This window comes from Phyllostomus hastatus, unplaced genomic scaffold, assembly GCF_019186645.2.
Source record: "Phyllostomus hastatus isolate PE091 unplaced genomic scaffold, TTU_PhHast_1.1 phas_scaffold_129, whole genome shotgun sequence".
NCBI lineage: Eukaryota > Metazoa > Chordata > Mammalia > Chiroptera > Phyllostomidae > Phyllostomus > Phyllostomus hastatus.
The window spans coordinates 5,600,363-5,627,812 of NW_025334009.1; the positions used below are offsets into that span (position 1 = coordinate 5,600,363).

At 62.4% G+C, this 27,450-nt stretch overlaps 1 protein-coding gene and 2 long non-coding RNA genes across 8 annotated transcripts; 2 read left to right on the forward strand and 1 right to left on the reverse strand.

Moving 5' to 3' along the window:
* Positions 1-544: 544 nt before the first annotated feature.
* On the reverse strand, positions 545-27,186 carry DHX30 (DExH-box helicase 30). 4 transcript variants are annotated; one of them, XM_045856619.1, is made up of 22 exons: positions 27,033-27,186; positions 25,123-25,217; positions 23,031-23,085; positions 18,623-18,718; positions 11,407-11,537; positions 10,679-10,789; positions 7,795-8,087; positions 7,346-7,466; positions 6,602-6,751; positions 4,777-4,929; positions 3,641-4,477; positions 3,326-3,401; positions 3,141-3,245; positions 2,748-2,923; positions 2,332-2,538; positions 2,159-2,240; positions 1,892-2,085; positions 1,630-1,789; positions 1,386-1,543; positions 1,191-1,294; positions 974-1,113; positions 545-871 (listed from the first exon to the last, which is right to left on the reverse strand). In XM_045856619.1, exons 3-22 carry the CDS (start codon positions 23,056-23,058, stop codon positions 618-620), a joined length of 3,576 nt encoding a protein of 1,191 aa, XP_045712575.1. In that variant the 5' UTR covers positions 23,059-23,085; positions 25,123-25,217; positions 27,033-27,186; the 3' UTR covers positions 545-617. The 4 variants fall into 4 exon arrangements, with proteins under 4 accessions (XP_045712575.1, XP_045712576.1, XP_045712577.1 ...); XM_045856620.1 differs by lacking the exons at positions 25,123-25,217; positions 27,033-27,186 and adding exons at positions 15,113-15,172; positions 17,305-17,333 and having other exon boundaries at positions 23,031-23,059; XM_045856621.1 differs by lacking the exons at positions 25,123-25,217; positions 27,033-27,186 and adding an exon at positions 17,305-17,333 and having other exon boundaries at positions 23,031-23,059.
* LOC123830439 lies at positions 15,269-18,610 on the forward strand. 2 transcript variants are annotated; one of them, XR_006787767.1, is made up of 3 exons: positions 15,269-15,439; positions 15,835-16,440; positions 18,385-18,610. It is a non-coding gene; the product is annotated as an uncharacterized LOC123830439 (long non-coding RNA). The 2 variants fall into 2 exon arrangements; XR_006787768.1 differs by lacking the exon at positions 18,385-18,610 and adding an exon at positions 16,847-17,286 and having other exon boundaries at positions 15,835-16,665.
* LOC123830438 lies at positions 18,725-23,023 on the forward strand. 2 transcript variants are annotated; one of them, XR_006787766.1, is made up of 4 exons: positions 18,725-19,075; positions 19,290-19,431; positions 20,189-22,161; positions 22,280-23,023. It is a non-coding gene; the product is annotated as an uncharacterized LOC123830438 (long non-coding RNA). The 2 variants fall into 2 exon arrangements; XR_006787765.1 differs by having other exon boundaries at positions 20,189-23,023.
* Positions 27,187-27,450: the final 264 nt, after the last annotated feature.

A 27,450-nucleotide genomic window follows, 5' to 3' on the forward strand; every position in this document is an offset into this window, starting at 1 on the left:
TTGTCCCCACCATGCTGCCCACCCCATCCTCGACACTAAGGGGTGGTTGCACTGTGTAGTCTGAACTGCCACGGTCCCCATCTGTGACACGAGGATACGACCCGGGACAGTCCAGCTTGTGGCAGGCCCGCTGCACGACCTGCCCCACCGTGTCCCTGCCCTCTGCCAGAGGGCCCTGGCTGCCATGGAACTCCCCCGTTCACGTGGGCTGGGGGGTGGCAGCCAGGCCAGACCAGACCACAGCCCCAGAAGGTGCTGCTCACCTGAGTCCTGACCTGCAAGGGCAGCGACCACTGGGACAGGCCTCCCACGGTCCCTCTAGGAGCGGCTGTGACAGACCGGGCTGGCCCGAAAGTGCAAGCTGGTCACAGCACTGGCGGTCAAGTTCTCGAGGGTGGGCTCCAACTCGCTTCCTCCAACAACCTTGGGCCGGGCCTGTGCCCTACCTCTCCACCTCCGCCTCCGCCCTCTCGGTCCGGGGCCCCGGGGCCCACTGTCGCAGGTGCTGAGGCCCCAGAGAGGAGCCTCCAGCGGATAGCGATGCTCACAAGGGATAAATAGAACTTTATTTTAAATAAACATTTGCACTCTGTACACAGCCCCGGCGGAGGCGGGGCTCAGTCGTCAGCGGACTTGCGCACGTCGAAGCTGCCACAGGGCCCACGCAGCAGCTCTGCCAGCAAGGCCAGCAGCTGCCCGTGCTCCTGCTGCACCTCCAGGGGCAGGGCGGCCAGCTCGCTGCGCAGGCTCCGCTCCACCATGCGGCCCAGGGCCCGGCGCAGCTCCCTCAGCAGCCGCACGGTGCGTGAGTCGCCCTCCAACCTCAACAGGTCGCTGTCGCTCAGGGAGATGGTGGCCCGGCGCCCGTCGTCTGGGGGAAGGCAAGGGTGGGAGCCCGGTGAGGCCAGGCCCCGGGGACAGAGCGGCCCAGGGAGCAGGGAGGGGGCGGGGCGGGAGGCCTGCAGGCACCCACCGCGGATGTGGACGTCCCCGTCCGTCAGCAGCAGCACAGCCAGCGGGTGCACCTGGGAGGAGTCCCGGACGAAGACGCTGCCGTTGGACTTGACGGCCATGAAATACGTCAGCCATCGGCTCCGCAGCCGCGTGGCCTCCCTGGGGGATGAAGAGCTGGGTGAGGCCACCCTCCTGGCCCGGCCCGGCTGCCCTGCCCAGCCTTGCCCGTCCCCCACCTGTTAATGGTCGATTTGTGCAGCAAGATGTTGCCTGATTTGGTCCTGTACGTGACACTGTTGGGCTTGAACTTGCCCTGCCGGGTCACCTTGCCCTGCCTCACCTGCAGGGGTGACAGGAAAGGAGGTTGGGCTAAGCACGGAGCCAGGGCTGGGGAGGGGCCGGGCCCAGTCAGCCGCCCCCGGAGGCAGCACCTGGATGAGGTTGGGGTAGAGCCCGGCCATGAGCACGCCCTTCACCAGCTCTTCCTCCCCGCTGTACTCGTTGCACTGGGCCGAGGCCAGCGTGCAGTCCGCGGGCTTGCCCACCAGGAAGGCCTCGTAGATGTTCTCGGAGAACTGCTTGATGAGGCCTGGGGAGGCAGAGGCGGGGGCCCCTGAAGCCCAGCGCGGGCAGGAGGGGCGAGGGGCTGGAGACCCGGCGCGGGGCCCCCCTCACCGTGGATGAAGCGCAGGCTGGGCGCGTAGAGCAGGTTCTCCTCCAGGTAGTTCTCCCGGGAGCTGCGGTCCTGCCAGCGCAGCACCTCCTCCCAGCCGGCCACGGCCCGCACGAAGGCCAGGTGGTCGCTGCCGCTGTCCTGGCTCAGGAGGGCCTTCACCTGGGAGGGACAGGAGTGTCACAGGCAGAGGCCACCTCAGGACAGGAGGTGGTGGAGGGCTGCGAGGGAAGGCGGGGGGGCTGGGGGCGGGGCTGGCCTGACCTTGTCCACCTCCGCTCGGTTCTGCAGGCTGCTGCTGAAGGGGTCCCGGGTGAGGCAGGACACGACCACTAGCAGCGGGTGCAGGCAGCGGAAGATGGCGGCCAGCACTATGGCCTTGGCCAGCCGGGGGTCAGTGGAGATGTGGGCCAGGCGCTGTCCCAGAGTGGTCAGGTACTCCCGCTGGTCCAGCACCCCTGCAACAGCTCAGCTGTCAGGCCCACCCTCGTCGGCCCCGCTCTGCGGCCCAGCCCCACCCCGCCCACTCACCGATCTCCTGGAGCAAGATCACAGCCTCGTCCACCGCCTTGATGTTGGGGCTGTCCACGGCCTTGGAGAGGAACTCCACCGCCTGCAGCGGGGACACGGCAGGCCCCCACCCGTGAGCCCGTGCCCCGCCCGCCCCTCCCGAGGCCAGCCCGCCGCGCCGCGCCCCGGCGCACCGTCTTCTCGGGCATGTGGATCTTGGCCTGCAGCACCAGGTTCTCGAGGGGCGTGCGCAGGATCTCCGGCACCTGGAACGGGACCATCTTCTCCAGGCGGCTCCGCGGGAACAGGTGGTAGGCGAAGCCCGACTGGCAGCGGCCCGCCCGGCCCCGGCGCTGGATCACGTTGGCTCGTGACACCCACACGGTCTCCAGGCAGGACACCTGGGGGAGGGGCAGGCGCCCAGTGACGCCGGTGCCACAGGCCTTCCTCGGTGCCGCCCCAGCCCCCACCCCTCACGGACACACGGGACCCCAGAGTGCGGCCTTTTCCGGACTCGCGTGGCAGGCCCGGGGCCAACCCTGACCGGGGCCAGGGCTGCCCAGAACCTGGAGCTGCTCGCTGGGGGCTGGCGGGCCGGGGGTGGGGCCACCTTGGTCTTCAGGTCGTAGCGCTCCTCCTTGTGCAGCCCGCTGTCCACCACGTGCACGATGTCGTTGATGGTGATGGAGGTCTCGGCGATGTTGGTGGCCAGCACGATCTTGCGCACCCCGACCGGCGGCTGCTGGAATATGGCCTTCTGGTCCATCATGGGGATGTTGGAGTGCACTGGGGGCAGCAAGCACGCACCGGTTATGGGCTGGGACTTCCGCCCATGCTCACGAGAGCGAGGCCCAGGTCGGGGTGCCCGGGAAAGGCAGCAGAGCCAGCGAGGACTGCAGTCTGGTCAGAAGCCCCGGCCCTGTGGGTCCCAGTTGGGTCGCTCCCCCGGACAGAGAGAGGGCAAGAGGCACCTGGGGGCCGGAGGCCGGCGCACGGCTCTCACCTGGCAGGATGAGGTACTTGCTCTCGTGCATGCCCAGGGCCTCCTGCAGGCGCTGCTGCACCCCCTTGATCTCCTGCCAGCCAGGCAGGAAGCAGAGGATCCCGCCTGAAAAGGAACCTGTAGGCGTGAGCGGTCGGCCCCCGCACACAGGGTCAGGGTGGGCACGGGGCGGGGGGAGCACCCACCTGGCTCCCCACGAGCATCGATGTGCAGAACCAGATCGGTCACGAGGTCCAAGTCGAGTGCGCATTCGTCCTCGGACTGGGGTGGGGGGAGAGAGGCCACAGTCACAGCCCCAGGGCGAGGGGCTCAGTGAGGCCGAGGCACCTGACACGTCACCTGCAACCCTCCGCACACCCCACCACGGAGGCCCCGTCCTTCTGTGTCCACGGAGACAGCCAAGGCTCGGGGCAGGTAACTCACCACAGGCCCCCGGGCCACAGGGACAGAGAGGAGAGGCCAGGAGCCCCGGGTGGGGCGAAATGGGCGCGTCCCCTCACCTCGTGGTGCCGGTGCCGGTGCGGGTACTGGTGCTTGCCCAGCTTGGCCAGGATGTCCTCCAGGTAGTGCTCCTTGACGGGGTACATGAAGCCAGGCACCTTGATGACGGGGCAGCCGCCGAAGTAGCGGGAGAAGCGCTCGTTGTCCCCCGTGGCGCTCATGAGCACCAGCCGCAGGGCCGGGTTGAGCCGCTGCAGGCCCTTGAGCAGGATCAGCAGGAAGTCCGTGTTCACGTCCCGCTCGTGCACCTCGTCCACGACCACGTGGCTCACGCCCTCCAGGCTGGGGTTGCTCTGCAGCTTGCGCAGCAGGATGCCCACCGTGCAGAAGAGCAGGGCCCCGCCTCGGGCCGGCGGCTTGCTCTCCAGCCGCACCTGGAAGCCCACGTTCCGGCGCAGGGTGGGGCCCAGTTCGTGGCTGACCCGCTGCGCCACAGACACGGCCGAGATGCGGCGTGGCTGTGTGATGATCACGTTGCAGCGGGCGCCGCGCCCCTCGGTCACGTAGCGCTCCAGCAGCAGCTGGGGGATGCGCGTGGTCTTCCCGCAGCCCGTGTCCCCGGAGATGACCACCACGGGGTGCTGCTCGATGGCACTGAGGATGGTGTCCCGGTGCGGGTCCACGGGGAGCTGGGGCGCTTCCTGCCAGACGGGCCCTCGCCGCCGCCACAGCTCCAGCAGGCTCTGGCTCAGGCGCACCTCCTCCGCGTCCGACAGGGGCACGTAGGGCTTGCCTGTGATGGGGTCGCTCAGGGGCCCGGAGTCCTTCCCCAAGGGCAAGATGTCATCACTCTGCAGCCGGAGCTCGGGGGAAATCCACGAATTGTCCACGGGGTACTGGGGGACAGGGAAGGCAAGCAGCGTGGTCAGAGAAACATACCTCCTTCCTCGCTCGCACCCAGTCCCTCTCCACGCGACTCGCGGGTCACACACTACGGCCCAGCCCCCGGGCAGATGGCTTCAGTCCACGGCGGCCCTGGGGGCGCTCACGGGTGAGGCTGGGCTGCTGGGGGCAGAGGTGCTCCCAGGCTCCACTCCCAGTCCGGAGGGGGGGCGTCACCATGGCCTGCGCAGGCGGAAGCGGTCGGTCTGGAGGAGGCAGGCGGGTGGGGACGGGGCGGGAGGGGCTCTCTTACATGGTTCAGGAAGGTCTCTATCTTGCGGAGGATGGGCTCGGGCACCTGGATGGTACAGGGCCGGCGCTGGGTCTCCCCCAGCTCGCGCAGGGAGGCCAGGTTGTACATGGCGTGGGTGAGCGGCTCGTTGTTCCGGTCCACCAGGCCCAAGCTCTGCAGAGGGGACACCTGCGGCTCAGTCTGGGCCCCCGCCTGCCTGGGTCCCGCCCAGGCGGGCTCAGGAGCTCCAGACAGAAGCCATGCAGAGCAGCCCCTTTCTGGCTGACCTGATGCAGGGGGAGGGGGAAGTTAGGAACCAGGAAAATGTGAATCACCAAAAAAAAAAAGAAAATGTAGTAGTTAAAACTCAAGAAAAGCAAGCCCTGACGTGTCTGAGCAGGATGGCCTCACAGCTGCCCGGGGAGGGGGTCCCACTGAGAAACGTCTCCCTGGGCAGCTGGAGCCCCCCACCCCCCACCCCGATCTCACCTCCACGAACCCCCGGCGCGGATCTGAGGACAGGTGAGCCCCCTAACGCACTCCTGTCTGCCGGGCACCTGTTCCAGGGGCCCCGCCCTCCAAGCTACATGGAACTTCCATTCACACGACGACTTGGTACAATGAGCCACTGAGCGGGAAACACATCCTAACTCCCCACGGGCCCTCAGCCACCTGACCAGAGAGAAAACGTGGCGCTCCCACACCGTGGGCAAGCGTGCCCACCGGCCAGTCACTGATCCCCTGCAACGTCTGCACTCTGCTCTCCCTCCAACGCCCAGGTCAAACAGTGCCTCCTCCAAGAAGCTGAGCCCCTCAGGACCCAACCCCCTCCCCCGGATGCCTGGCAGAGCTCAAGGTACCCGGTCCCTGACCAGAGCGGATCCCCGGACCGTGGGAAGGACCAACATGGCCTCGGGTGCAGGAGGCCGCCGCCCCTCCCCCCACCCCTGCAGGACTGCGGTTTACCCGGGGCCCCTCTGCCGTCCGCACACGGCCGACCCCCGGGAGCTGCTCCTTCCCGAGACAGGACCCCGCCAGCCGGGGGGCTTCTGCTCACGGCGCCGTGCCTGTCAGGCTACAAGACGTCCGTCCCCCTCCGGGCTCGCTTAGGGAGCCCTGGTCCTGAGCAGGTAACCCGCCCACTCCCCCCTCTGGCGCCGCTCACCGTCCCCAGCCCCTGCCCGTTCGCCAGGCTCCCGCCACCTCTCGGTGTCACCTCTCGCCCTCGGCTGTATCCAAATCGGCTCTCAGAGCCGAACACGCACCACAGGCGTCCACGGCCGTTCGGAGTGACGCGGGCCTCTTCCCCGTCTTGTCCCGCAGCCAACCCTCTCCTGACGTGGATTCAGGTCACCGACGTCCCAGGCAGTCACGCCGCCAACCCCGCTGCTGGCGCGGCCGCCGGCCTCAGAGCCCCCCTGAGGGACCGCCAGCAGAGGCCACGCTGCCCCCACCTTGACGCGGACGGCCCCCTCCGTCCTCACCCCAGACGGACGCTGTCCCAATCACTTTGTCACACAGCCCCGGCGCTCGAGACCCTCCCAGGCACCCAGTCCACCACCCCGCGGGCACCCCTTCTCCAGCCTCACGCCGCCCGGTACGAGGGTTGCGTCTCCCGCCCCCCCCCCACCTCCCACGCAGGTTCCGGCCAACGGTGGCCCACAGCTGAGCCGACAGCCCTTCCGGAGGGGCCTGCCGCGGCGGGGGCACCCGGGACCTGAGCGTCCAGGCCAAAGACCCGGTACAGCGGGTTTCACTTCCTGGGGAAGTGGGCCAGTTTGCCAAGAGTCATAGGAAGCGGCTACAAGACACCTCCCGTTCACACCAGGGCCCCTCCCGGACTCACCTTCAGCTTCTTGCAGGCCAAGGCTGCCGCCTTGTTCTCAGCCTCTGCTTTGCGGCGCCCTTTGGCAACAAAGGTCATGGGGCAGGGCCAGAGCAGGGTGAGGGTGGACAGCTTGGTCTTGGTGCCCACGGTGTGGAACTGCATGAGGTTCTACGGGGAAGGCGGGCGGCGGTTAGAGAGAGGCAGAGAGCACCAACGCCTGGCGCGCCCACAGTGCCCAGAAGTGCGGCCACGGAGGCCCCCCCAGCTCAGCCCCGGGAGAGGCGCCACGGTGCAGCCGGAGGCGAGCCCCCTCCGCCCCTCCTCCTGAGCCCTGAGGTCCCGGCTGAGGACGAGTCCGGGCCACGCCCCTCTCTGCCCTCTCAGCACCTTCAGGGCAAACGGGTGTGGTGGCAGCGGGGGGCTGAGGTGTGCTCGACCGGGCACGTCCTGGGGGCACAGGAAGGCCTGGAGTCCAGCTCCGCCTGACCACAGCCCCTAGCCGGGGCAGAGACGAGCTCACACCTCAGCCCGACGGCCGCCCTCCGGCCCCGCCCACCACGTGCACAGGTACGGGCCTCCCGCCCCCGCAGTCCTCCCCAGCCCGCAACGCGAGCTCCTGTGTGACTTCCGTCGGTCCCCCCCCCCCGCCCCCACTCCACCCTCCCACGCACCTCTGGTTCCCCCGCTGCCCGGTCCTGAGGACAAGCGGACGCAGCCCAGCCAGCTCTCTACCCACACACACCCCTGGGAGACCCCGCTCACCTTAGCTGTGGAGGACGAGGTCGCTATCTGAATCACCTTGGCCAGAAGGTTCTTGGGAAGTGGAAACTGGGTCAGAGCCCTGACAGCACTGTCATCGTCTGTCATTTCAAGGGAACCCCCCCTGGGAGAACCAAAAGTGTAGGTGAAAAAGCTCTCTCTCCCCCCGGGCCAACTCCCCGTGGGCTCCATGGGCACCGGGCAGTTGCAGCAGGCAGCCGGGAGGCATGACAGGACTGCAGGCAGGGGTCTCTGCTGGCCCGTGACCCTCTCAGGCACGTGGCGTGGATGACCGACCCGCCCTCCGCTCCCCACCCAACACGGGGCAGAAGGGCCGTGCTGACAGCGTGCCAAGGCGAGGGGCGGGGCCCTCCCTTCTCTGAGGGGGAGGGGGCTCCCAGGGAACACCCCCCCCCCTCGGTGTCTAAGTGCAGTCCGCCTCCCTGCCATACCTGAGGGGCGTGTGGGAGTCCTGCTGGGTCATGGACAGGAAGTCAGTAACGTCGATGGTCCCCTCTTCTAGCTCTTCCTCCTCCTCATCCTCTTCCTCTCGGCCCAAGGAGCGGGACAGGCCCCCGGGTGCCCCTGGCCGGATGCTCTCGGGATTCAGCTGCCGCCAGGACGTGGGTGGCATGGTGGGCTCCGGGCGCCACCAGCTGTCAGCCGGGGAGCCGAAGCGGTCGGCCAGCACGCGGTACTTGGCTGCGTCAAACAGCTCGTTCCGGGGACCCAGCAGACCCCAGCCCTGGGGGAGAGGGGCGCTGTGAGGGTCCAGTGACTTCCTAAGTCCCTCACACAGGGGCCGCCTGCCTACCCGCCTCAGCCCCTAGTCCAGAACTGGCACAGAGGAAACAGTAAAACGTCCACCTCTGAAGGATGAGAAGTGCAAGGGGAATTCTTATACTTACTGGACAAAAGGCAACAAACAAAAAAAGCCCCCAAGCCCCACAGAGCAACAGACACATCCACTAAGTGACCCAAGAAGCCGCAGCGACTGTGGGGATCCGGACCCGGCAGCCCACACCCTGAAACGGATCTCCCTCCTGCCAGGAGGGCCCCGCGCTCCGAGGGAGGGCGCGGTGGACACGGCTCCCCACAGCGATGGGGAGCGTGGGGGCACCAGAGTCCCAGCACGGGATCGAAACCGGGGCAAGGGGTCAGAGGTTCTCCCCTCGGGAGAAATAAAGAAGAACCCGATACTGGAAACACATTCTAGAAAGAACCCGCAACACTTTTAAGGCCATTTACATAAAAACGTTATTTCAGGCCGCATCGCAGCATCGTTGTTTTCTAGAGAGGCTACCGCACAGAGCGCCCGCGGAGTCCCTGGCGCGCACAAAGCGGCGGCCGGCCGGCCGCCCTGAGCCTCGGGAGGACAGGCGGCGGCGCCCGGTCCCTGCGCCCAGAAAGCCCAGGATCTGCGCGGCAGAGCGGCAGTGCAGGGGACCGGACCCACGGAGCCAAAGCGGAAGAGGGAAGCCAGGACACGGAGTGGAGCGCGAACGCACCACAGGTTTGGGCACCTCGCGATGGGAGCCGCACTGACAACACGGCAGCACGCGGACGCGCCAAGCGGGCTTCTGGCATCAGGGCCGCGGGACGGGGGACGGCGGGTGCCATGGCCCAGGCACCCTCTGCAGACGGGCTTCTGCCCCACCCAACGCGTGGCAGGCTGAGCGGCGACTGCACCCTTCCTTCCTTCCTTCCTTCGTAAAACGTCTCGGTTCCTGGAACCTCCGACCGGCCGCACCCCGGCCCCGCAGACCTCCCCCGCTCCAGTCCTCCTCCCGGCGGCGCCCACTCCTCCGGGCAGCAGAACCGCGCGTGAGCGCAACGCTTAGTAAATAAACACATCGGGACTGGGGGGCCGGGGAGGGGGGCGCTGAAGAACCGCAGGCGCAGATACTCGGGGGAAAAGCGCTATGAAGTCCACCACACATAAAGAACTATGAGTCAACGACGAAGAATCCAAACAGCCCGAACAGGCAACGGACTCGACGTTCCTCCGAACAAGATCAACGAAGGGCCGCCGAGCGCGTGACAAGACGCCCGACGTCCGCAGTCACCGGGGAGACGCGCACCAGACCGGCACCGAGACGTCACCTCCACCCACTGGGGTGGCTGCGTCACAGAGAGGGACGAGAAACAGGTGCTGGGGAGGGCGCGCGGAAGTCAGAACCGTGCACGTTGCTGGTGACACTGCAAAACGGTGCAGCCCCGGTAAACAGTGCGCAGTTTCTCAAGAAATTAAGGGCAGAACCACCACGTGACCCAGCAGTTGCACTTGTGAGAATTAAATGCAGGGTCGAGAAGAGATCCGGGCACGTCGTGCTCAAAGCATCGTTATCCACCGGAGCCAGAAGGTGGAAGCAACCTAAGCGTCCACTGACGGCTGGACGGACACACGAGACGCGGTCCACCCACCCAGTGGACCGCCCAGCCTCCCGGAGGAGGGGAGCCTGCCACACGCTGCCACGCACCCTGAAGACGTCGTGTGGAGTGACACGGTCCAGCCGCAGACAGACACATGCTGTGTGACCCCGCTTACATGAGTTGCTCAGAGCAGCCAGATTGCCAGGGACAGACAGAGAGCAGACTGCTGGCTGCCAGGGGCTGCGGGGGGGCGGGGGGGGGGGTGCGCACAAGGGAATCGCTGTGTAACAGGTGCAGAGTTTTAGTTTTGCAGAGAGAGAAAAGTCCTGGAGATTCAGGGGCACCACCACAGTGCGACTATGCTGCACATCACTGCCCCGCACCCCTTCAAAAGGCTGAGACGGTCAGTTGTCAAGGTCGGTGTTCTACCACAATTAAACACACAAGGGAAAAAAGGCTGCGAGCACAGGCGGGGAACAGCGACACGGCCGAGGAGCAACGTGACCATGACCTGCAGCTCCCGGGCTGTGTATAAAGTGCCTTCCAACACCCAGAGAGGGAAGAATCCTTGTCTAAGCTCGACAGCAGGGACAGCAACCCGCAGCCAGCCCCCCAGCCCCGAGAGGCGAGAGAAGCAGCTACCATGCTTGCGCCGTAAGCAAGAGAGGACTGCCTAGCAACACAGAACACCCGCGTGGAACAGTGGGGAAGGAAAACAGAAACCAGAGTGGAAGCACAGCCAGGGCGCCGGACACGGGGGGTGGTTCTCATACGGGGGCTCCTCTCGGCGGGCCCTGAAACCTCAGGAAGGCTAAACAGCAGGAAAGGGACCACAGGCGGGAAAGGCCCAGGGCAGCCGAGCGGTGGGGCACCCCGTCGACTGCTCCCCGAGCGGCCGTCAGAGCCAGGGGCTGGAGGGTTCTCAGGAAGAGGTCCGCCCGGCCTTCGCCCAGGGAGGGTCACCTTGAACAGCTGGCAGGCCGCGGCTGCAGCCTGCCGCTCGGCGTCGATCTTCTTGCTGCCATAGCCTTCCACCTCCACGCTCTTGGGCCACTTTATGTGGAGGGTGACTTTCTGGGGAAGAGAGGAGAGGATCAGGACCCCTGCCGCTCTGCGCGGCAGAGCTGCCGCAACCACAGGGGGAATCGGAGCACAGCCGCGGGCCTCCTGGTGGCAGGGCTGAGCGAGGGCAGAGCCCGCCCACCGCCCAGCGTTGCCGCCACGGACGCCCTCTCTCCCCCACCCCCGGGCCCTTCGTCCCCCCTCCAGTTGCTCTGCTTCTTCAAAGTGCCGTGTTCTAGCCAGAGGGCACGGTGGGGCCCATCTCTGACATTACAAGTCTCCGTTCAGGATGGTTTGCCTGCACGCATCAGTGGGGCCCAGGGCCCACAAGGCTCCAGAAGCAGGGTTCCATCATCAGCCCCAGCCCTCCGCGGTCCCGGTGGGCCGACAGGGGGCCAGACCAGTGCTGGGGTGAGGCCTATGCTGCATGGGAGCGTGCCTCACCTCGCCTCCCCGTGCTCCCATCCTTAACCCAGGTGCCTCCTCAGATCCAGCTTTGCCCTGACAGCGTCTCCTCTGACAGTTTTCACCCCAGAAATGGCCTCTTTGCCAAAGAAATCTGAGGGCGAAACGGGCACCCGGCCTCCGCTCCGAGAGTCAGACCGACACCCCCACCTCCGGCAAGGTACCTTTTTCTTCGGTCCGTTCGTGTGCACGTAGACCAGCTTGTCTTTTGCGTGTGAGATGCCCAGGGCTCTTCCAATCACACTGTTGAGGAGGTTTTTGGGCTGTGGGAATTCTTTTAATAGGTCCCTAGAAGCTAAGAAAATAAGAACAAAAGTATTACAGCTGTTCTTTCTCTTTAAAAAACAACAACAACAACAACAACAACTACTCCATGGCGTGTGTGTGTCAGGGCAACTCTGGGCTGGACACCCAGGATGTGGGCTCACGACCCCAACCACCCAGGAGCCTCTCAGAAAAGGAGAAATGGCTTCAGGGTTTGCAATGGGAAGGGGATGGGGCTAGACCTGCCTGCATGGCCCTGTCCCTAAGGGGAAGGGCCAATGACCTACACACCACAGTGGGGAACCAGCCGGCATCCTCTTCCCACCCAAGCTCCTGATTGAATATATCAGCCACAGGAGCCTAGATGGCAACAAACCTCTATTCTGATGTCTGGAAGAAGGCACGCAACAAAACCACGAAGCAAAAATCCACCACACACGCAAAGTGGAGATGGAGACGATGGCAGGCCCCGCCTCCAATAGAGAGGAAGACTGGCCTCAGTCTGAGGCTGAACCCCAGGCCCCAGCTCTCCTGTACCCCGGCCCCCTGCAGAAGGCCCACCTACAGCCAGATGACGTGTGTAGGGACGCTGAGCAGACACCTCTGGAGCCGAGACAAAGGCGTGGGCTGCCCCTTCCCCGCATTCACCGGAGAAGTTGGAGGCAGGAGGCATCAGACACTGAGAGGCACCTCACTTTTTTTTTCACTTGGATGAACCCAAGAGCACAGAGAGAGGAGTGAGCTGTGCATCTAGAGGCAGCCGGTGCCCGACACAGGGCTGAGCCAGGCCACGAAGAAAGCCAGTGGGAGTGGCTAACAGTCGAAGAGCTCCAAAGCGTGAGAGTAGCCGGTCCAGACACCCAGGGTCAGAGGCTGGCAGTGGAGACAGGAAGCCGTGCCGTTCTCCACCCACAGTCTCTGGCGTTATACTGAACTCTAAACCAGCTCCAAAATGGGGCATGTGCACACAGCTACACTTGCACAAATCAATCTTAAGTCACCTGGGGAGATTTTCACAGCACGGGACAGATGCCCTGGTCCCTGCAGGGCACCTGAGAATGGTGGCGATTTGGGGGACGGTCCTGTACTTTGCAAAAGCTCCTCCAGGAGTTCTGATGCAACCCCGCTGCCTGGGTTAAGGCTGCTTCCTTGGGGCAGCCTCCTATGTCACCTGGCCAAGAGGGAGGATTCTGTCTGGCTCTGGCTCCCTCTAAACCACAACTTGTAAAGCAACCAAGAGTCAAGCAGTGAAGAAACTACTATCTAAAGACTCAAAAGGCTTTGATCCCACAGAGAGTCCCGCCATCAAGGGGCCCCTAGACATAGAGATATACACACAGAGCTGCACCGCTGGCCCCTCCCACTATACAGGGCAGGCAGAGGCCAGCTGTCTCCATCCTTGGCGGGCAGCCGTGCCCTCACCAGTTTTGTTCCCTGCACTTTCCAGGAGGCACAGCGCTGGGCTCCATTAGAGTAATCGTTCTATTTGGGATCCTGAATTCCCAGGCGTATTTCAGGCTCTTCCCCACACCCACGGGATGCGCTTACTCTTGACGCTCTACGTCTAACCCTTGACCACCCATCCCTGGACGTTTACCTGTGTTCTCCCACTCCCTCGAGGTCCCGCACCTCTCACCTGTTCTCGCCAGGTGCAGGCGCTGCGGTCCCACAACCTCTGCGCTGGGGATCCATTTGGGTCTATGCCACGCTGGGCTTTGCAACAGCAGGCTGCGGCCCGCCAGCGGATGGCGGTCTCGGCCGCCATCGGAGAGGGGGCTCAACCCGCCAGACCCGACCCCTACCCGCGCCCCTAGCTCTGCCTTCCCCAGGAGTCAAGGGCGTCGCGGCCCGGCCGCCCTCGCCACTGCCCTCACCGTTCACCATGCTTCCGTCGCCTGCCCCGGGCCCGCAGGTGGCCACCCCTGCCTCGGCCTCGGAGGCCTCCTTGATGCCGTCGGGGTGGGCGCAGCCTGAGGAGAAGCCGCGCGAGCGCCGCTGTCGCCCGATGGCACGGGGAACCGGCGGCCGCAGACGCGGAGAGACGCCGGCGGCCAGCACCATGAACCTCCTGGCGGCCGCCATCGCGCTCCCGCCGGCCCCCGCGGGCCGGGGGCGGGCCCGGGACAGCGGGGCGGGAGCGGCGGCCCGCGCGCCCCCTGCCGGCCGGGCTGACCGGGGGCGGAGCCGAGCCCTCCGCGGCTGCGGGCCTGGCTCCCGCCTCTCGCAGTCCCGGGCCTCCCACTCCCCGGCTCCGGTCTAGCCGTGGGCCCCGGGCTCGGACCCTGCCGAAATCACTCCCACAGACTCGCCTTCGGAGTCTGCGGCTGGAAGAGGGAATGAGATTTTTGGGAAACGGTGCAGGCCTCGGCTCGACATTCCCCGGAGGAGAGGAAACCTCTCCCGAGCCGCCGCGGCAGGTTGGCTTGCCCTCCAGCCGCCAGAGTCGCACGACTGGGGCCCGCGCCTCACAGAGTGGCTTACGAAGTAAACCCGGGGAGAGCCCGGAGCCCGGACCGGGGGGACATCAGCGGTCCACACCTGTTCCCCAGGGCTGCAGTCAGAGGCGGAAAGTGCCCGGCTCCGGCACTGTGCCCGAAGCCGAGCGGGTCCAGCCAGAGTCTGAAGCCGCCCTCCCTCGCTCGTTTGAAAGCCAGATGGTATCCTGTTTCCAAGCTACTACACCTGGGTTCTGGCCAGGCTCAGGCCTCTCCGGCCGGTTCCGCGCTGAGCAGCCGGGTTTGGGTCGGCTGCGAATCAGGCTGAATGAAGCCGCAGGCCGGGCAGGGACCATGACAGCAAGGGGCCCTGGGGGCTTGGAAGGGCTTGGTCGGAGGTGGGCAGTGCAGTTGGGGGCACGCTGGCGGGGAGGGGTTTGTTTGTTTGTTTGTTGTTTTTTAATTCTGGATCTCACACTGGTGATCCCCTGGAGTGTTCGTTAAAACCTTGCTAGGAGCCACCCCCAGTTTTGTATTCATGAGGTCTGGAGTAGGGCCTGAAAACCTGCATTGTTAACAAGTTTCCAACACTGAGAGCTGCTGGCCCAGGGCAGGAACTGGGGATCTGAGTGCTAATACTTGGCCTCAGTGCCAGCCCGACCCCTCGGCAGCTGTGAACCTTGGGCAAGGTCATCAGCTGGGAACATCAGGACAAGCGTGCTCTGCTCATTTGGCCGGGCTGCGGTTGGGATAAAACGAGTGTCTGGGAGGCAGCTCTGCAGAGTGCTCTGTCAGAGAAGACCCTGCCCTCTGCGGGCCCAGACAAACAGGGACGGGTCTCTTGGAGCCAGACCCAGGGCAGGATGGGGCAGGTTCAACTCCAGCTCCTCCACTCCCTCCTCGCTGGGAGTTTGCTAGGAGAGGGGCAAGAGGAAAGGGCCTTGGCAGCGATGGTCTGCCCTCACGAGGGGACACCCCGTCTGGATCAAGCCCCCTACCCCGATCATCCACATTGGGAGGGCAAGACCCTTGGAGCACAACACGATTTTCCAGTGGCTTTGAATGTGGCCAAGCGGCATTTTTATTCGCCAAAAGCTGAAACGCCCACCCAACGTCAATAGTCTTTAAGGGTCATTAGCAGCCCAAGTTCCCTCAGAAGAATCCAGCTTACCAAGTCTGCTTGTGGCAGCAGGGGCTGGAGGCAAACTTGGGAAACTGTGGTGCCTGAAAGCTGAAGGAGACAACGGCCTAGACACGAGAGCCCACCTGGGAGGCGGGGCCAGGGCCCACCCGGCGCTCCAGGAAGCCCCTCGTGCGGCGCTCCAGGAAGCCCCTCGTGTGGCGCTCCAGGAAGCCCCTCGTGCGGCGCTCCACTCCGCCAGCCACCTGGCAGCCGCGGCAGGAACGCTGTGGCTGCACGGATCTGCTTCCGAGGGGAAGCAGACTCCAAGGTGGAGGGCCTGGCCACGAGTTGTTCATCGTTCAAGCTGGGCAACAGGTATGTGGGGCTCGTTATGCTATTGTCTCGGTTTCAGAAAACATTTCAAACAGATGTTTGAAATTTTATTTTTTAAAGAAAGCACCGACCAACTAGCTGGTTCCCAGGGAGCTCCCTGTCCCCTCTTCCTGTTTCACTTGCTTCACCTGGGCTCTCACTGGTGTCGCCTTCAGCAAAGACCTCACCTCTACAAACCTCACTGCCTCTTCTAGGAAGAGGGCAGCTCTTAGACCAGCTCTGGGAAGCCTTCTGGTTCTGTGATCTCCTCCCCCTTGGTCTAGGGCAGGGTTCCTGACCATAGCCTGAGGACCGAATCCGCCCAGTGGGTGCTTATGAATGAAGTTTCACTGGTGCACAGCGGTGCACATTTTCTTACATATATTGTCCATTACCAGGGCCCTGCTATGACGGCAGAGGTACGTCGCTGCGAGAGAAACCACATGGCTTGCAAAGCCTAGAACATCTCCTCTCTGACCCTCACGGCAAGGTTTCTGGCTCCTGCTTTGGGACATTAAAGAAAGGGAGGACCTGGCACGCCCCGCCCCTCCTTCCCACCAGCAGTGAGTCTCCCCTGCACGCTCCACTCCCTGGGGAGCGAGCACTGGCACCTCTGCCTGCGGAAAAGAAGGGAAGTTCTGAAAAAAGACAGGGCTTCTGGCTCAGAGATCTTTCCACTCACTTCTAGATCAAGCGTATCATCTGGTACTAAATGCGCCAGCAGCATGGAAGTAAGGTGCGCAGGTTCTGCTGCATGCACAGGGGGAGGAGGATGTCCTAGGACCCTGAACTCTGGAGGGCCCAGTTAAAGACAGGAGGAAGCTCAAATGAGGCCAGAGTTTGAGCAGACCAGTGCACTTCTAGAGGGGACGTGAGAGGGACCACCGACACCTGAAGAAACCGGGGGTCCTGGCCAACGTCCACCACCTGACTCAGCCAGAGTTAGCTATTTTACGGACGGTCAAACTGGAATGACAAGGTCTACCTGCTGGGCCACGAGAAAGGTAAGGGGCACTCTAGGGGCCGGGTGGCCACCCTGAACACCCTACCCATCCTTACAGCTGCCCGGTCACCTACGTGAGTCACATGGTCCCTGGAGGGAAGCCACCACACCAAGAGGAGGGGGCACGGCTGTAGGACAGCGGACAGGACAGCCGTCCTGCAACCCCCAGGATCCTTCCGGGAGCGTCAGCCAAGCTGCTCTCTAGGGCTCTGCGTCTCGGATCCGGGTGGGTGGGGCACGCCCCCCGGGGGAGGCTTAGAGGAACGTGTTTCCGTTTATTCACCCTTTGCCTCGGAAAGAGGCTTTGGCCGGAGGCTGGCAGTGGATTCGGGGGTAGACCGGGGAAGACGGTGGCGGGGTTTCCCAGCTCCAAACCTGACTCTGACGGGCACTGGCGCCTGTTCCAGGGGCCGCGACTTTCTGAGCACTGTGTTCCTGTTCGAGCCAGAGAGGCTGTTTCTGCCGCGTGCCTCCTCCCTAAGGGAAGGGCATCGGCGAAGCCTCCAGGGAATCAGAGCACACGGCAGGAAGGTGCCACGGTCACGTGCGGACCAGGGAGCTCGCTGCTCTGTGCCCGACTCCGGAGACAGTCAGAGGGAGGGGACGCAGAGACGCACACACCCACGGGCGCCTTCCGGGGGCGCGGCTGTGCGGAGACAGTCGGGCTCGGGGTCTATGCTCCTGGGGGAGACAGTGTGGGGCCTGCCAAGCCGTCCCACGGGGAGCAGCTGCCCCTCCCCGGGGCAGCGACCTTCCCCCCTGCTGTGCGCGAGGAGGCGCAGCCTAACCCATGCGGCCTGGCTGGTCCCCACTAACCAGCTCGAAGCTTAGCCAAAGCGTGTCTGACGCTCTCAGAGCCACTCACCTGCCATGTTGGAAATGTTAACGTTCAGCCTTTTGGAGTTACAGGGCATTTTAAGAAAGAAAAAAAAAAAAGGGCAATCAACTCTTGTTTTGGCAACAGGAGGGGGTGGCATTTCTTCACTACCTAAGTCAAAGGGTCAGAGGGGCCGGAAGTCCTTATCTCTCTCCTGCCGTCGGTGGCCAGGGTCCCAGCAGCAGGGCGGTGCGCGTGCAAACGGCTCAGGGGCCCAGGTGCTCCGAGCTCCTGCACCCTTCCTGAGCTCTTGACCTTCAAAGCACTTTACAGACAGAGCGGGAAGGGGACATGCGGCCCCCGAGAGACAAAGACTCCATGACCTGACATGGGGTTCTTCCACTGGGCAGCTGGGGAGCGGTGCGGACAGGCACCGATGGGGCAGAGCAGGGCGGCTGTCGGGAGGAGAAAGAGGCCACGGGGGCACTGGTCTCAGCAGACCCGGAAGAGAGCTAAGGCCGAGGCGAGGAAGGAGATGCTGACCGGCAGAGGTGCCTCCCTGGTCCTACTGCTAGGCCTGTACCTAGGTGTCAGTGGCACCTGAGGTGAGCTGTCACCTGTCTGGGGACTCTTGACATTCTCCCCCATCAAACGGTGAACCTACCTTGCCAAACGGACTGAGGGGCACATTTTCAGGTCAGCAAAGTGCTTTGAGGGGCTGGAGAAATTGGGGAAATGCTTTCCCGGGTGGCCCCAAGGCCTCCAAGGTGGAGGGCACTGGGCCAGGTCAGGTTCTCTGGTCTGGCCCTGGCGGGAGTGCCCAGCACCTTTTGAGCCGCCCGAGCCAGGGACTGCCTAGAAGATCCAGACCCTACAGATTCTCCACACCGGTGCTCCACATCCAGACTGCGCCTAAGCCTCCTTCTGGCCACACGGAGAGGCCCGATGAGGCCGCAGAGTCCAGGGGTGTCCAACCCGCGGCCCACGGGCCGCATGGCGCCCAGGATGACTATGCATGAGGCCCAACACAAAATCGTAAATTTACTTAAAGCCTTTTTTTTGGCTCATCAGTTTTCGTTACTGTTTGTGTATTTAATGTGTGGCCCAAGACAACTCTTCTTCTTCCAGTGCGTCCCGGACACACCAAAAGGTCGGACACCCCTGGAAGCCATGTGGCCAAGGATGGTGAAGTAGCCCAAACCTTTCCAGGTGACCTCACCCCAAGGGCTCCAACTGCTCCGCTGACCCCACCCCCGCTCACTCACTGTCCAGAGGCTCGTGGCCCTGGCGCCCAGGCTGCCCCTGCTGCCCGCCTCCCCACAGACCCTGGACGGAGCGGGTGCCGGAGGCCAGGCTCCTCCCTTACCTCGAGAGATGGTCCCTCCGGGGGCAGGGTTGACGCACATGGGCGGAAGGCGGGGCGGGGGGAGTTTGCACTGACGCTGCCTGTGCTGGGCCCGGTCTGGGGAGAGAGAGAGGGCGTCAGGGTGGCGGGTCACGGACGGACTGGCCCCGGAGCACCTGGGAGGGGCCGCAGGCGCCGGGGTTGCCGGGCGGTATCTGCAGCCTGCCCCAGGTTCTGGGACAGCACTGTGCCACCAACACCACGGGAGAGAAGGCGCCTGTCTGTTATGGACGTGGCGCGTGACGGCCTTGCAGAGGTCCCTCCTGGGCTCTGAAAACAGCCCTCCAGCTCTCCCGGTTCCCTCGGCCAGCGCCCAGGAGTCTAATGATGCCCATCCCGGGTACTCCTCTCCAGGCCGGAGCTGTGAGGGCAGCGCAGGGCTGCAGCTGGGAACCAGGAAGCCACGGTGTCCAGGTAAATCCTCGGTTCTCCCACTTGCTGCCCTGCTGTGGTGGCTGCCTCTGAACCTGCCGAGGTGCTCCAGAGAGCCTCATCGGCCACCAGACTGCAAACTCCCTTTCCCTCCCGGAACTGGGCAGGAGGGGCCGACTGACCACGGTGGGGGGGGGGGGCCCTCTGACAGCCTGACGGGGCCTGCGCTCACGAGCCGCCCCCCTCGTTCCGCAAGCCAACGGCCTTCGGTCCCAATGTCTCTGCTCCCTTGGAGACTGAACTCTGCTTACCAGGAGACCTTCACGGTACATCTTAACAAGTTCCAAATATTTGGTACAAGTGGACTAAAATTAAGACCCCCGCTGAGCCTTCCACAGGTAAGAAGCGCTGGAGGCTGTTAACCCCCTGCAGTGAGTGAGAGCATGGAGACGCAGCGGTCTGGGGGAGAGATGCGGGAGGAGCTCCACTGGCTGAGGTTCAACACCAGGTGGGGGAGGAGCAGGGGCACCCCACGCCCCCGCGCAGCAGCCCGCTCCACTGCGGGGATGCCCATCCCTCCAATGCGGATCGCCCCCTCTCCCGGCGGCCCCCTGGGGATGCAATCAGCAAAACGTAAAAACCCTCGGTGCGAGGGCAGTTTTTCGGGGACAAGGGCACTGAAAGAGCTGGAGCGGAACTCTAATTTTCACCAGGAGACGTAAAAGCCCTTTCAGCCGTATCTTTCCAAAACTAAAGGGAAGCGTCTGTCGAGAACCGAGGTGGTAGATACAGGGGTGTTCACTATGCAACTTTCTCAACGTTTCAGTGTTTTTGAAATCTTTCATAATAAAATGGGGAAAGAGCACATCATTGCACTCTGGTCCTCCCCGCCCCAGGCTCCCCCCAGCAGGGCCGCAGGGCCACTCCCTGGGGACGCAGCCAGTGGGCTCAGAGCCCCGCCTCCGCCCGCATCGCCCTGGCGGCTGCCAGCGCTGCTCCGGCAGGTGCTCGTAGGGCGCTCTCTGCACACTGTCGGCGGCCACGGGGCTGCCGCCTCGGTGGTCCGAGCACCCGTCCCAGGCACCGGTGACCACTGTCGTCCCTCACTGGTCCTAAAGGTGTGGTTGCCGCGCCTCAATTCCACTCCCCCCACAGGCCCTGTCAGGACACTGCAGGGTGGGACTGTGCAGAGAACACACCCAGCGTCACGTCACGGCGGATGGCCTGCCTGTCGGGTCTCCGGAGCAACGTGCCCAGGACCCAGGTTCATCTGGGAACTGATCCAGCTCTGCCCGAAGCTGAGGTCGGAGAGGACCAGCCCGACCTCTCCGCGCCTGTCTGAAGAGCGCCCTTACTCACAGCCAGGGACGCTGGGTGAAGACAAGAGGAAGGAACGGTTTGATGGTCAATGATCGTCTCATCGAGCATCTGCAGTAACTGGGCCATGCTGCCATAATCCCACAACGCCGTCACTGAGCCCTGCTCTGACCACTGCTGATCCGGTGTTCTTCAGTTCTGTGCCACCTTTCACAGACTCACTCGCTCTTTGCTCCCTGACTCTGATGCTGGCAAAGGCAGGAACAGGTCACTTTCCAGGCATGTAAGCGCTCTAGTTGGGAGGTGTTGGCAGCTCGGAGAAATTACATAATCGGAGAGGCAGTGGCCAGAAGGAATTGCTACTGGCCGTCGCCACCGGAGCATCAGAGGGCCCGGCCCGCCGCGCCCGCACCAGGAAGCATCTCTGGAGCACGGCCGTCTCCGCCCCAGGGCCCGCGTGCGGCAGACGCTCGGCCGCACGGCCGCTCGGCACACTGCGCGCCGAGGCCAGGCTGTCGCTCGCCGGCAAAGCGTCGGCTACAGTCTGCACCGGAAATACACCCAACTGCTCATGTTCACCAAGCACCTGCCGACCCAAGCCCCGGGGCTGGGGACGGACCGCAGCCCAGAGCTTCTCCCCCATCGTCTCTGATCTTCACTCCGCCTCCGAAGATGGGGGCTGGGGAACGGGATCGGATAAAGGCGACACCGTTCTAGGGGGGACCAGAGTGGAGCCCCGGCCAGTCTGACGGGGGAGCCCCCAGGCCCACACTTCTCAAGGCTCGTGACACCGCAGGGAGCTCACACTCCCATCACGAGGAACAAAGAAACATAAAAACTCCCTAAGGGATAAAGAAGAGTCCTATATAACAATGACAGTGTCACAAACTGGCAAGGTCATGATGCAGACCACAAGTGACATCAGCATTCGGAAGACAAGGGGGGCATTCAGCCTTACAGTCAGGTAACCCCGAAAAGACGGCTTTGCCTGAAGCAAAACACTCAAGGCGGTGCCTCTTCGACATTACCGGTTTTCCCCGAGACCCCGAAGCACGAAATGGCCCATGGCGCGCACCCAGCACTTCCCCGCTCGGAAAGCGAGGCCCCGGACCAGACGGGTCCGAGTCCCGAAGCCACTGAGCTGCTGACACAGACCGCGAGGGCGCCGGGCACCAGGCTCCGCTCTGCGCTCTTCACACGCGTCAGCTCCTCTGCGCCGCGGAGCCACCCTGTGCTGTGGCCCGCGTGTGTCGCCGGCACCCGGGTCCGCAGCCTTCGCCCGGCGAGGCCTCAGCCAGTACCCTCTCCCTCTCGTGCCCGAGCTACGTGACCGGGACAAAGGGGGACCGTGGCTTCGCTGGGCCTCCGTCTCTACAAAGTCAGCACCCCGAGTCAGAGCCGCCCCCGCCGGAGGGACCCTGTTTCTCTTCAGCGTCTACGATGCGGACAGCAAAGCGCGCTGACCAGCAGGTGAACGGGGCGATGCAGTTGTGCTCAGTGTTCAGGTCACAGTGTGCTGTCCACACTGGTCTCAGTGCAGCGCTCCCTTTCTCAGCCAGCCAGCCAGCCCACGGAACCGAGGTGACAGGGACGAGTTCCTCCACGCAACGTGAGCGCAGATGGCGCGGCTGCAGACAGACGAGGAGGCGGGAGGAGGCGCTGCGGACGCTGCTGTGGACGCCCAGACCTGCCCCGGCCCCGCTCAGTGGCTCAGTGGCTACGCAGGGGCTTTCCCTTGGCCGGGGTTTCCCAGGCCTCTAGGGACGCAACTCGGAGAGGGGACTCTACTGCGCGGATCTCTTTTGAATAGAGTTAGTCAGTCAGCGGGTCTCTCATGGTTCTCATTTGTTTGTAAAATATGCTCAGACGGGAGCCGCACGATCAGCTTCAATATGGGCAACTGGGCCTTTACTCTTTATCCCCTTAAAGGAGAAAAGTCACCTGACTGTCGAAGACAGCCAACGCCCTCGGGGACGCGGCCCTAGCGGTCCTGGCCAGCTACACGGCTCCCCGCACCAGCTCCTGCAGACGACCTGCAGCCCCGCCAGGGCCCAGCTCTGCCGTTGCCGGTGCAGCCCTCCTCGCCGCTGCTGGTGGGCGCTGGCTGCGAGACCCGCCGCAGCTTCTGCGACCAGCAGCAGAACGGTGACCCGGCCCGCTCCCGCCAGCGTTCACCGAGGCCTGCCCACCGCGTGCAGCGTGCCGTGCCAGGCACTGCGGACGGTAAAACACGCCCAACAGGCCCCGGCTGCAGGGGGCTGCCGACCTAGGGGTGCAATGTTTGCTTCGGGGTAGACTAAGCCCGAGAAAGCACAGGTACGTGCTGAGGAGAGTCTGAGAGAGGAGAGAGGCTGCACTTGTTTGACAGACTCGGGAGATGTGCGTGGAAGACGTGGTATGAAGTACGGGCCCAGGGAGACTGGCGGGGTTTCGACAAGCAGGGACTACGTGGAAGGGGGCGTCCCGGAGGGAGGGAGGGAGGGGTGGCAAATGCCCACCAAGGCCGAGGCAAGGGATGGCGGGGGTCACGGGCACCGTGCGGGAGGGGGGCGAGGGAGAACTCCGGAGAGAAGCGCCCCGGGGCCGCCGCCGCCGCCCTGGCGAGGGGTTTTCACAGCCTTCACAGCCGCCCGGCCCGGGGAGGAAGGGCGTGAGGGCACAAGCCCCGTGACGTTCTTACCTTTTCTGAATGAGTCCAGGCTGAACATTTCTGGCCAGGAAGGAGAGCTGGAACCCTGAAAAGCATGGCCAAGGGGCAGTGGTTAGTAATATCCCCGCTCCGGGAGGCCACGGGGAAGACTTCAGGAACACAGCGCTGTCCACGGGATGAGAAAAACGAAGCCTTCACTCAAGAGCCCCAGCTGCCACCCCCCCCCTTAAGGATGGGAGGGCCGTGTCCACCCCAGCATGATTATGACTCAGTTTCTTTCTGACTGACAGCTGTATTCTTGTCTCTGTCCTAAACGCCCTGGACCCCGCTCAGCAGCCGGCAGTGCGTCTCATCACCAGAGGCCTAGGTTTTCCCCCTCATCAGAATACACGCCGTTCTCCCGGGACTCCCAGGAGGAAGTGAGATTCCACACGGACCCCCTCCTCATGTGGCATCAGGAAACGGGACTGGTGACTACCTTGAGGACAAACTGGTTTACTGGGCTTTCACAAACTCTAGGAATGGGATGTGACGGACAGTATCAGAGAGTAACTGTGGCTCTGACTGGTGTGGCTCAGTGGATTGAGTGCCAGCCTGCGAACCAAAGGGTCGCCGGTTCGATTCCTGGTCAGGGCACATGCCTGGGTTGCGGGCCAGGTCCCCAGTAGGGGGCACGTGAGACACAACCGATCAACATCTCTTGTACTAATGTTTCTCCTCCTCTTTCTCCCTCCCTTCCCCTCTCTCTAAAATAAATAAAATCTTTTTTAAAGAAGAGTAATTGTGTAGTGATTAAAAATAGAAAGCTTTTCACGGAGAAGTCTCTATGAGATGACAAATGATAAGTTAAAAGTTCAACTGTTGGCAAAACACTTTGTTGCATTTTGCTCATGAGCACCCTTGACGGAGGAATCTACCTAGAGAACAAATAAGTAACACCTCTAGTTTAATAATTTTGTTTAAAAAAAAAAACACTCGGACTCAGCATCATAGTTGTTTTTAGGAACGCGGTATTCTTGGGTTGGTGCAGCTCCACCACCGGCCTCGGTTCAGAAACGCCTACACAACGCGTCAGCTCGTCAGGATGGCGTGAGCGTTCCCAGGAGTCGACGGGCGCCTGCGCTCCCGCTCCTGACTGCTGTTCTCCCTTTTCTCAAATGATGGGGCCTTGGTGGGGGGGGGGGCTGACCCGGGGCAAACCTCCTCTCCCCCAGAGATGCCGGAAATTTCAGCCAATAGAGAGAAAACTTCAATACCGTATCAACAATGATTCCATTTTCTTTAGGGACTTACATTCCACAGATTCCTTCTATCCACAGTAAAAGAAAAAAAAAGTGCAACTTGAGATTCTAATTTTAAAGAAAACCTAGGTGCTATAAAATCTAAAACAGCTATGTGATTATTTAAGAAACAATACTTTCGTGCTAAGAAATTTAATTTGCTGGTAACTACACTCTTGGTGTTGCTTTTTAAAAGCCCCGGTCCTCTCTGCACCAACCCTAACTCAGAGGTGAGGCTCCCTTTTCCTGTGTTGGTCTAAGAAGACACAGCACGACATTCACGACAGGATCTTTCAGAGACATTTTACAGAGCTCTGGAACACTGGACACAGATCGAAAAGACGGCTGCCTTCCTTGTCAGAAAACTTTATGGCTCAGGATTGCTCTTTAATAACTGGGATAAGCAAAATAACATTACGTCGAGTTTTCCTGCATAATGAACCACTACTTAACTCCAGGCAGAGTCACTGTGGGCTCCACAATGACTAATTAAAAACGAGACCCTCGCCCTGGCTAATGTAGCCCAGTGGATTGAGTGTGGGCCTGCGAACCAAAGGGTTGCTGGTTTGATTCCCAGTCAGGGCACATGCCTGGGTTGTGGGCCAGGTCCCCAATGGGGAACGTGCAAGAGGCAACCACACGTTAATATTTCTCTCCCTCTCTTTCTTCCTCCCTCCCCATTCTCTAAAAATAAATAACTAAAATCTTAAAAACAAAACAAAAAAAACAAGATCTTTTCTAAGAGGGTCACAAAGGAATGTCACACATGCCTTTCACTTTACAGCGCGGCTGAGCATGAAATCCAGTGCTGCTCTGTGTGCGTGGTGGCCACAGCAACTTACCTTACAAGAGCAGAGGAAGTCTCAGGCTTTGCAGGCTTTTGAACTGGAGCTGAATTCTCTCCTTGCTACTCCTCATCACGAGGCTGGGCCTCCTCCTGGGAAGTACAATGCTGGGTCACTAAAGAGATGGCCCCCTCGGGGAAAGAAAGTTGCTCCGGATCATTGAAATTTCATTTACTAACTCTGACAACAAGGGCAAGTTTTGTTAGTGGCATGAAACACACATAGTGGACTCACTGGCCTCACTTCAGGACCTGCCTCAACGGACCTACTCTAGGCCCATCAAACTGCCAGCTGCCCTGTGTCAGCACCTGTAAGGTACCAAGGAAGAGATCTCTTGGTCGAGGGGCTTGGAGTTCTGAAAGCGTTTGTTCCAAGCCCAGTTCTGCCCCCAACATGACTCAGATTCCTCTGTCTAAGGCAGATAAAGCAGCTCTTCCAGTTTGGGAAAACTAGATGTGGAAACACCATTTTCACAGTTTACAAAGGAATTCTATAGATGTTAATCTCACTTATCTATGCAACTATCCAGTGAGGCAGGAATTCCTTCCCAGAGGCTACACAACTTGCCCAAGATCCCACGGCTGCCTCAGGGCAGAATGTAAATCTGCAGGTTAGGGACTGAGCTCCAAAGCTCTCAGGGACTATGCCCACACTGCTTCTCTAATCCCCACAGTGTGATATCCACAGCTGCTGCTGCCCAGATGTACCGGGGGTCAGTCCTTGAAATAACAAAATTGATGGTAACATCTTCAAAAGTTGGAAGGGGCAAGAAGTGTCCAACTGACAAACACATGGAGAGTAAATATCTCTTGGCGGTAATGGGATACCCCATACAGGTAGAAAAAAAATGCAGCAAAGAATGTATTTGCTGCAGCTTAAACACCTACAAAAATAAAGAGCACTATCCTAAATCCTAAAAACTATGTCAAGAAGAGTCCTCTTTCTTGAAAACTCCAAAACTCCAAGCTGTAAGCGTAAATTATAAGATGTGGTCAACACCCACAATGACAGTGGCATAGTGGGATTGCTGCCTTCCAAGAAACTGCAAAGGAAACCATAGCACGATGTCTCATTTCACTCTGGCCAGTAAGTTGCAACCAAAACCAGGTTGAGAGTCTGCAAGTGGCCATCTGCGGTCCACCTGCTACAGTGTATGGCAAGCCCCTGTAGACTGGGGGTGCAAAGTGGGACAACCTCTGCCTTGCACAGTCACAATTAAGGTGATGAATGCTGTTACAAGAGGACTAGCTAAACAGCTTGCTGACGCCACGCTCCTGGCTTGGGGGTTCTGAGGACCCCTGGTACTCCAGTTCACTGCAAACAAAGAACCCAACATGCATGAGGTCTTCCCCTGCGAAATGGGACAAGGCACCACCAGCAAACAAAGAACACCTCACCCCTTGGCCTCCCCCAGTGACAGGGTCGGTGCAAAAGGGAGCAAACCAGGGGGGGCAAATTGCACCAGGCCTCCCTTTGGACGAACGGTCCAGGCCGCACGGGGGGCAGACAAAGGTCCCAGGGCACTCCAGTAGCTTTCTCCAGGCCCTGCCTCGGGAAACGGAGCATCCCCAGAGGCGGAGGCGTCGTTGCGCCAATGAAGCGGCCTCTCCCGCGGCCCCCGCAGAGCCCCTGGCTACCAAGCTGGCCCCAGCGGACTTGTCTGGCCCCCGCCCCCGCCCCGGCTCCATGGCAACGGCAGGCCGAGGCCTGGCTGCCCACGGCTCGGCCCGGCCGGCTTCCCGGGCAGGCCTAGGATGCCCGGCCTGCTCCTCGGGCCCGCCCGCTTCTCCGCCCCACTCTCCACCAAGCCAGCGGTCGGACTCGGACCCCTCCTCGCGCCGATCACCCCCAGCCGCGGCAACCTCCTCAAGGGGGCACGAAAGGGGAGAATAAAAAGCCCAATTCACCTGTTGTTACAGATGTGAAACAAGCCTCGGTGCACCGCGCATGAGCCGCGGCCCCCCCAACCACGGCCGAACTACAACTCCCACCAGCAGTGGGGCGGCCACTTCCGGGTCCTGGGGCGGAAGTCCCGCCTGCCGCTCCAGCTCTCTTCGCTCCTCGCCGCTGACCCCGCCTCGCGCGCTCGACCCTGGGTCTCCGCGGACTCGAGCGGGTACCCTTCTAGGGCTCGCAGTGGTCGCCTGAGGCTCACGCAGGAGAGCGGCCAACCCGCGGCGGTACCCAGTGCCGGGCCCAATGGGGAACGGCCGGGCGGGCGTAGGCGGGACTTCCGGCAGGGTTGCAAAGGAGTGGGCGTGCGAGTGTCTGTGGAGTCTTGCGGGGCTGCACTGGGCTGTGCCTCTTGCAGCGTCCAGCGCAGTG